The sequence below is a fragment of the Sprattus sprattus genome (genome assembly GCF_963457725.1).
Source record: "Sprattus sprattus genome assembly, chromosome: 21".
NCBI classification, from domain to species: Eukaryota; Metazoa; Chordata; class Actinopteri; order Clupeiformes; family Clupeidae; genus Sprattus; species Sprattus sprattus.
The window spans coordinates 4,996,194-5,006,193 of record NC_137919.1 but is presented as its reverse complement, the minus strand read 5'-3'; the positions used below and the strand labels follow the sequence as shown (position 1 = coordinate 5,006,193).

Here is a 10,000-nt window from a genome sequence, read left to right as displayed (position 1 = left end):
TGCTTTGCTTTGATAGCGGGGTGAGTGATTTTCCAGTAAGGGTGAAGTAAGTCAAACACACACGCACACACACGCACACACACACAGAGACATACATACGTAGTCATATACATTCACACATACACACACACACACAGACACACACACACACACACACAGTCTAAAAGCAGGACACATCCTATTAACTTCATGACGCAGTGTGTATGATTCCTTTCCCCTTCTCCCCGTGGTGCACTTTGGAAGTTTTTATGCATACAAACAACAGCCCTTATGGAGTCGCCTGTGATTTGAGTGTGTGTGACAGGTCCCTTTATGTAACCACTTTACCCATGAATGCTGCATTAATGTGCAGCAAACGTGGCATTTAAAATCAAACAAGCTTGTCTTAAATAATCAGGGGGAGAGAGCTGGGGGAAACACACACACACACGCACACACACACACACACACACACACACACACACACACACACACACACACACACACACACACACACACACACACATTCTCACACAGACACAAACACACACACACACACACACACGCACACACACACAAACACACACACACAAACACGTACTCACACAGACACACAAACACAGACACACACACACACACACACACACACACACACACACACACACACACACACACACACACACACTCACACACTCTCTCACACACACACACACACAAACACACACACACACACACACACACACACGAACACACACAGAGCAACCGTAGCAGCATTTATAATCAACAAGCTCGTCTTAAACGTCGTAAATAATCTGAAGGAGTGAGATGGAGAAAACAAGCACACAAGATTTCCATGGTCTAATAACTGTCTCAGAAAATATCACGGTTTCACAGTATATGGTATATGATATTTCATAGAAACAAACAAAGCAGAGAAGCAGCGATTCTGTGAATAGGGCCCGAGCTGAAGCTGTCCCCCGTGCCCTGTCAGAGTCTTCCTGCCTGAGACTAAACGCTGTATGGACACTCGCCTTAAAGTTAAAATGGATCATTTAACAATCTCCCATTTCATTAAATTCTTATCTGAAATCATTTTTTCGTCACCTAAAGTCACCAGAATCTCATTCACAGTTTACCATAAAATCATTGTGATTGATTAGTGTCTGAATGATCCCGCTGAATGACATGAAGATGAGCCCTGTCTGCCATCACGACGGCAGGGGAAAGTAGGCAAAGAATATCTTGTTTCCATTTCAATGAATCAAGAGTGATATTGAGTTTTTAAATTGTCTTTTTCACTCTAAATTTTAATTCACCCATTCAATCCAAGGATCTATCTGTGCTTCTATCATAAAACCATACAACATCCATGTTCTGCCTTCGTATAATAATATTATACATTATAAATATACAGTATGTATTTTTATACTACAGTCAAGGAAAAAAAACAACTAATGATCTGTCTGTAGACCGGTTTTCGGGGTATTAGAACACAAATACAGGCTGTAAATAACCTATAGCAACAGCACACTTAGCAAATGCACAGCTATCAAAAAACACAGCTAGCATTTGGGAAAGCGGGCCGTACATTTAAGCTAGACTTTTTAACGAGTCGCAGGCCAACAAAAAGCAGAACGGAAGAAAAACAAAGACTGTTTTAGATACTTTGGTCCTGATTTACTAATATGCGAGCACTGCTTAATCTGCGTTCGCATATTAACGCACGGTGGTTTTGCGCATTTTCCGTGGTATTTATCAAGCCAGATCTGCGCTGGGCAAACTGTGCTTACTCCGCCCTTTAAAGAGCCATATTTACTAAGATTGATTTGAGAACGCATCTTAATCTGCGCCTTTGCCAGGCGCACATTAACGCACGGTGATTCCCCGCATTTTCCGTGATATTTATCAAGCCAGATACGCGCTGGGCAATCATTATTTAGCGCACCGTTAAAAGACTGGAGAACTTGCCAGCAAGTTACTGCCACCATGGAGATTCGAGGGGAAAAAAAATTAAGGTTTAGCGAATAGATAGCGAGATAGATATATTGGTTCACGTTCGCTCAATCACTGAACCTGATTCAATGGGTTATATTGTTGTTTTGCCCGCCATCACCTACAGCGAGATGTTTAAAAGAACACGATTATAAATAATATGCTATTGGTGGCATTAATGCATAAACTGTCTATTATAACAATATAGATGTGTACATGGCAAGATTAATACGTTCTACAAGGGTGCTGTTTACATGTGGGTGCGATCAATTTCTCCAATTACGTTCGGAAAGATTCATTTCATATATATGAATATATGAATTATACGAGTTGAAAAAAATATTTCTGTTTGCTGTCTCTGTCTATGTCTTTGCCTTGCTGCTGCCATATCAACGTTTTCAGACTCAGTGGAAATTAGCCTGCAAATCAGAGATGTGCGCTCGCCGGGCAGTTTAGTAAATACCACGCAGTTCATCATTAGGCGCACTCCTCCCATCCACTCCTCCCCCGCACTCCTCCCTCCTTACCACCCACGTTTCCGACCATCCCACCTGTTTGCACAATGTAAACCCGAACAAGTTCAGAGAACTCAAAACTTTTGATATAACCGATTACATAATAAAATTTGAGTACATATATTATTTTTTTTTAAGTAAACTTAACTCAAAAATTATACATTTTCATTCCTTCATGTATAATTTTTGAGTTAAGTTTACTTAAAAAAAATAATATATGTACTCAAATTTTATTATGTAATCGGTTACATCAAAAGTTATGAGTTCTCTGAACTTGTTCGGGTTTACAGTGCAGGTACACACCCTCAAAGCGTTAATATGCGACTCTACTCAAATGTGCCCCCTTAGTAAATACCGTTTTATGTTTACGACCGCTATTTTACGCCAGAAATGGGCGCAATCCTGTTAGTAAATCAAGCCCTTTAACTTCTGATCGTGTAACAGACGGGATTGACACGACAACAGTCTGCGAGAAGCACAGATGCAATTGTAGGTCCTCAAAGAAGATGAGAATGATTTTCATTCCGAAAAGACAGGGAGGTGGGGGCGGCGGTGGGGGTGTGAGCTGAAGGGACTTAATTAGTGAGTGCTTCCCTAATGGATCTGCTGCAGCTAAGAAACGCCGCCCAACGCACATTAAACATTTGGATGTGTCGCGGAAATGTGTTATTATAATGTCCGCTTTGCGCAGTGGTTCACTGGCAGATCAGGCAAACAGATCAATTGTCTGTGCTGAGGAGTGACAAGCCATTGAATAGTCGGAGATTAACAAGAGTGCTAAATGTTTGAAACGCCCGACGGAACACATCATTATGGCTGTCATTGCTTTTTCTTTCTTCACAGGGAGACATCCTGAAGACAAGTAGGAGATGTGTCGGCATGACGACACTCCTCCAAGAACGGAAAAGTATGTTGGAGTTGTGATAATGAGCGATAGAATGAGCAGCAGAGAGAGAGAGAGAGAGAAGGATTGTTACATTCAGACAAACACAAAGTCTGTGGCTTTTATTTGCTTTTTTATGTTTTTTTCCCCCTTTGCAATTTCCTTTGCTCTGCTTCACTGTAAAATCAAATAAAAAAGAGTCGTCTAGAGAGAGAGTGTTGTTTTTTCTCGCTCTTCACAGGGTGAAGTTCTGACGAGATTTCTTTCTGACCATTTCATCTTTCTGCTTCAGAGAGACCAGACGGAAATTCTTCAAGTTCTTCAAGTTAGAGTTTTATTCCCTCATCAAAATGTTATCACTTACACACATTCCAGCCAGAAGCACACACACACACACACACACACATTTCGTTTCTCTTTTACTGAGGCACATATGTAACCTACACAGACCAAGACATAAGCTCTCTGTCTTTTTCACACACACACACACACACACACACACACACAGAGACAACACACACACACTCACACACACTCTCACTCACAGACCTTACCTTGTTTGTACTTGAGGAGGAGTTCCCAGATCCCTCTCCGGGCGTATGGGTCCACTCCAGCTGTGGGCTCATCCAGAATCACGATGTTGGATCCACCCACAAACGCTATGGCAACAGATAGCTTCCTCTGCATCCCACCTACAGAAAGACAGAAAGAGGGGAGAGAGGGACAGAGAGAGAGAGAAGAGAGATGGAGAGGGGGTCAGAGAGACGTACACAGGTAGAGAGAGAGAGAGAAAGAGTAAGATGGAGGGAGAAAAGTGATATATATAGACCAGGAAGAAAAAAGAGAAGGAGGGAGGGAAGGGTGGGCGAAAGATGAAGGGAGGAGAAGAGGGCAATACAGAAAGGGGGGATACAGGGAGAGAGGGATGGACAGATGCAGAGGGAGGAGAAGAGGGCAATACAGAAAGGGGGGATACAGGGAGAGAGGGATGGACAGATGCAGAGGGAGGAGAAGAGGGCAATACAGAAAGGGGGGATACAGGGAGAGAGGGATGGACAGATGCAGAGGGAGGAGAAGAGGGCAATACAGAAAGGGGGGATACAGGGAGAGAGGGATGGACAGATGCAGAGGGAGGAGAAGAGGGCAAAACAGAAAGGGGGATACAGGGAGGGAGGGATGGACAGATGCAGAGGGAGGAGAAGAGGGCAATACAGAAAGGGGGATACAGGGAGGGAGGGATGGACAGATGCAGAGGGAGGAGAAGAGGGCAATACAGAAAGGGGGATACAGGGAGAGAGGGATGGACAGATGCAGAGGGAGGAGAATAGGGCAATACAGAAAGGGGGATACAGGGAGAGAGGGATGGACAGATGCAGAGGGAGGAGAAGAGGGCAATACAGAAAGGGGGATACAGGGAGGGAGGGATGGACAGATGCAGAGGGAGGAGAAGAGGGCAAAACAGAAAGGGGGATACAGGGAGGGAGGGATGGACAGATGCAGAGGGAGGAGAAGAGGGCAATACAGAAAGGGGGGATACAGGGAGGGAGGGATGGACAGATGCAGAGGGAGGAGAAGAGGGCAATACAGAAAGGGGGGATACAGGGAGGGAGGGATGGACAGATGCAGAGGGAGGAGAAGAGGGCAATATAGAAAGGGGGGATACAGGGAGGGAGGGATGGACAGATGCAGAGGGAGGAGAAGAGGGCAATATAGAAAGGGGGGATACAGGGAGGGAGGGATGGACAGATGCAGAGGGAGGAGAAGAGGGCAATATAGAAAGGGGGGATACAGGGAGGGAGGGATGGACAGATGCAGAGGGAGGAGTAGAGGGCAAAACAGAAAGGGGGATACAGGGAGGGAGGGATGGACAGATGAAGGGAGAAGAAGAGGGCAATACAGAAAGGGGGGATACAGGGAGAGAGGGATGGACAGATGCAGAGGGAGGAGAAGAGGGCAATACAGAAAGGGGGGATACAGGGAGAGAGGGATGGACAGATGCAGAGGGAGGAGAAGAGCTCCACAGTGAAATGAAGAGAATCACAGAGAGTTTAGGCAATCCCCATGAGAACAGTTTGAATGAGATTGCCTTAATTTATCTGAAATCTAGTCTGAGTGGAGAACATGGCAGCTACTTCTGCACTTGTACACTCATGCCACACCCGAGGGCCATCAGGCTGCTAAATGGACATTGATACACCACTTCCGCTTTTGCACTCGTCACTTGACATGCACAGTCACTTCCAACTTACTGTTTGCACTAGAAGTAATGCTTTATCAGAAATATTGCACTACCTGTAACTCCCTCCCTAGATTGTCTGTAGGTTACTATAGGTGTATAGGTTAGCATAGTTTATTATATAGTATGTGTATCATATGTTATATGTGTACAAATATAAATTATGTCCAGAGTACAGAGTGTACGTCATGTTTTGTTTTGTTATGTTATGGTAGGTCGTTGGGCGGTGCCTTTTCCTAAGAATTTCAGTGCCCAATCTGACCCTGTGTCATTTTGTGCATCTGACAATTAAAAGACTTGTAACTTGTAACACTCAACCCAGTGCTTCAGGTCAGTGTGCATTGATCTTATGTCAATATCAAAGAGTTGTATTGATTGATAGATCGTCTTACGATACATTTTTGGCCAAGATGAAACACCATGCATAAAGGTCCTTTCACACTGGCCAATCATACTCCGGCAAAGGCCTACATTTCCCACGAGGCCAATTTTGTATGTTGTTTGTTTTTTGGTGATGTTTGGACAGTGGAAACTCACCTTCCCACCTCACACACCTTGAGCAAGCGCTGTATAAAGCACCCTGTGAGTAGCTGATCATATCTAATCTCTGAAGAACACACTGGGCCTTGGATAAACACAGCAGGCTTTAGTCATTTGGGAATTAAGAGGCCGTAAGCCTCTCCCAAATATTTTGTTGTGTGCCTCTGGCCAAGGATAAACGGGTGCCCAGGCATACCAATCGTTATTGGCTTGCCTGTATTCAGAGCAGAGCCATAGACACACCAGACAATAAAACTTCCGTCGTCAGACATTTTACTCCTGCGTGAAGAATTGCATTCATAGAGCCATGATTTTCAAACGGTTTGCAGGTGCCACCTGATGTCAACAACATCAATAACCCACACTGGAGCAGCGGTAGGGAACACACATACAGCAGACGTGCTATTCTGCACATTCACATCCATTTCAATACAAATATAAACTCTATGTGGTTATGTTGTGCCATTAACAATCCCAGTCTCAAATGAATTGACAGAGTCCAATCCCTAAAGCTCTAAGAACAGACACAATGATGAAAATAGCTAATGGCAATGTCTCATTGGTGTCAATGGCTAATGGCCTCACAACACCTTAAAGAAGGTGGCAGTCGTCGTTAGACAACAACTCTGAGCTCACCGGACAAGTTCTTGGCCAGCTCCTTTCTCTTGTGTGGCAGGCCGACGTCTTGAATCATCTGGTCGATCTCGATGTCCACCTCTTTCTTGCTCCGTCCTTTCAAGCGGGCGTAGAAATAGATGTGCTCCTCCACGGTCAGGCTGAGCCCAGAACAGACAAACCGTTCAGGTGAGTAACAAAACAAATCTAGCTAAACACATCTCTGTGCCAGAGGTGAATCTGTAGATTTAAGTCACAGAGGGCTAACTGCTAACTATTACACAGCCACTATGAACTGCTCATAGCCTGGAGCTGTAGCAGAACATTAGAGCTGTGTATTGGCGAGAATATGGCAACATGATATGCATCATGATACAGGTTACTATTCTATATATTGCAATACTGAAAGCCGATGAAAAAGGCGATGTTTTTCTTTATATTAATGCTATTTTATTTAATTTTAGCGGTTCACCCCTACACTTCATGTCTCGTTGTTATGTTGGAGTCAAAGACTCAAATGGCTGAAGACAGATTACAACACGGCTATCAAGCAGTCTGGGGCTTAAACACAACACAAAGTGAACCACTGTCTGCCACAAATCTTAATAATTATAATGTGCTATCAATATTTTTTATAACACACTAAAGATGCACACAAACATGCAGACGTCTTAGCCCTAATGAATAAAATGATCCAAGCAATCCACTATGTCAATTCCTAATCAATGAATTTAGGCAACTAACGCACAAAAAATCAACTATTCCTAATCAATATTTTTGTGGGAAATAAGATGCACTTGAGGCATATGTGTGTATAATGACCCAAAGTGAATTTACAGTTGATTAAACAATAAATATGTATATGGAGGAGAGCATCTGGTCATAATGAAATTGCAAAGTGTGACCGTTTTGTCCTAGCAGACACACACACAAACACACACACACACACAAAGGCGCGGCGGCCTTGTCAGACTCTTGTCAAACATCTGTATCGGTGTTATCCAGTCCCTGTGCCAAATCTATTGGGTCTGCAGTTCACTGGCGTGACAAACCGACCCTGACAAATGCACTACATATCCAGAAAAACACCATCTGGATTTGTTGTGACTTGTGGCCTGCTCGGAGAAGGAATGTCAGCGTGTATGTGTGTGTCAGGACGGTTTCTCTCCCTTCGGGCTATGGGATGGGGGGGGAGGGCGGGTGTTTTGGGATGGGGAGTGTGGGGGGGGGGGCAGACCATGGGGAAGATGAGGGGTGGCTGGGGTTAAATGTGAAACTACCCCGAGTGTTTAAATATTAATGCAAGCAACTTGGAGCGTGCAGCTGTAACCGTGATGCAAGAGTCGAGCTGCCCCAACTCATTACTCTTAGAGGGGACACAGACACACACACACACACACACACACACACACACACACACACACACACACACACACACACACACACACACACACACACACACACACACACACACACACACACAGACACACACACACACACACACACACACACACACACACACACACACACACACACACACACACACAGCTCCGCATCACTGAGTCAGCGCCACAGCCACATAAACAAAAACGACGAAGAGGATGATGATAATGGTGACGAAGGGTATTATGATGATGTAAACACTAGCAAGACATGTTGCCCCCTAGATGATATAGTGCTAACTTCCTATATAACACAGCCCAGTAAAACCAGAGAGGCGCTAGGCTGCTGTGTATGCACTTGGCATTCAACTCGCCCCCACTACCACAGATCTTTACTTCTCATTGGCTCAGAGTGAAAAGAAATGTGAGGAGTGTGTGTTGATGCGTCATAGTTGTTCTAGGGGGCTAACATTCATATTTCCAATGCCATGCATTGTAATAATGCTAACAATACAAGCGGTGGAAGAAAATTGGCAATTTGGCAATGGATAAAAAAAAAAAAAAAAAAAACAGCCTCCTTGGAAATCTATGAAAAATAAATGAATCCATAAAACATTTTCTTTGATGAACCAGACTCTGTTTTCAAAAGGATTGAGCTTATTAAGACCAGGATCTCAAACAAACAACAGAGAAAAAATCATAACTATTTCTCAAACTCCTCCAACTTCTAAAACTATCTGACTGTGCCTTCCTTGGTCTCGTCAAAAGAAATCTATTATTTCAGCATTTCCAAGAAGGGCCTCGTTTCCCGATAACGACGTATCTTAACGGCCTACGTGGATTTTGGCGACATCGTAGACTCATCATTGCCTTAAGTGCGGCGTCGGGAAACCGCTCTGCAATATCCCTCTTACGACCGATTTCAAGTCCTTTTTAGCGTTCGGGAAACTAGGCCAAGAGCAGTCTACGCAGACTCCATCCTTCTGAAGAGCACCGCAGTGTCCTCATGAATAGGAGGCTATCACTTTGTATTTGAACATATTACATAAACAAGAGCAATCGGAGATTTCTGACCTCCAGCAAGGATCTGGATCCGGATCATCCTGAAATTTTAATGGGGATGTCCCAGGACCAAGATCCACCTCTTGTGAAAATTTCAGAAAGATCCGCCCAGTAGTTTCTGAGAAATCTTGTCCACAGACAGACAGACAAATAAATGAACGGACCCGATCGTATAACCTCCTTACTGGAGGTAAAAAGGACCACCATTCAGATAACATCAATGACACATGAATTGCCAATAATTTGACTGGAGCATTGCACACCACTGTGTTAAGCAATTCCACTAATGCTCAACTTTTAGGGGGTGAACATATGTTAGTTTTATCACAAAATAACCATCCCCTGAAAAACATAGATTCTACGTATATATGGAATTGCCTCTTTAACAGATCTAATCTTAATACAAAACTTTAATGACAAAATAAAGACTAAATCCTTGTATGTGCTAAATGACTAAATGTAAATGTAATATGCTAAATTACTAAATGTAAATGTGGAAACAGGGCCAAAAAAAAAATCTGATTGTGATTCTAAGCATATCCACCCTCGTTGAAAACCATGTCTGATTGTGAGTGTAGGATAGCATGACCACACTCGTTGAAAACCATGTCTGATTGTGATTGTAAGACGGCATGTACACACTCGCTGAATAAGACGTTGTGTTGAGGACACATTCCCAGATGCTTCCGGATGGAGTCCATGTCGGTGCGGATGTCAAAGCCGTTGATGATGGCCGTCCCGGAGGTAGGAGCAAACAGGCCAGTCAGGATAGACCTGGGGGTCACATAAGGTCAAC

At 43.8% G+C, this 10,000-nt stretch overlaps 1 protein-coding gene across 1 annotated transcript in view; it reads right to left on the bottom strand.

Annotated features, from left to right (window-relative positions):
- LOC308382368 (phospholipid-transporting ATPase ABCA1) overlaps nt 1-10,000 on the bottom strand; it is a gene marked incomplete at both ends in the record, with an annotated part of 237,019 nt that overhangs the window by 143,993 nt on the left and 83,026 nt on the right. The window contains 3 exons of the mRNA XM_080860090.1: nt 3,924-4,061; nt 6,782-6,921; nt 9,847-9,978. Coding sequence (XP_080716216.1) covers nt 3,924-4,061; nt 6,782-6,921; nt 9,847-9,978 — 410 coding nt within the window. The remainder of the gene's footprint in view (nt 1-3,923; nt 4,062-6,781; nt 6,922-9,846; nt 9,979-10,000) is intronic.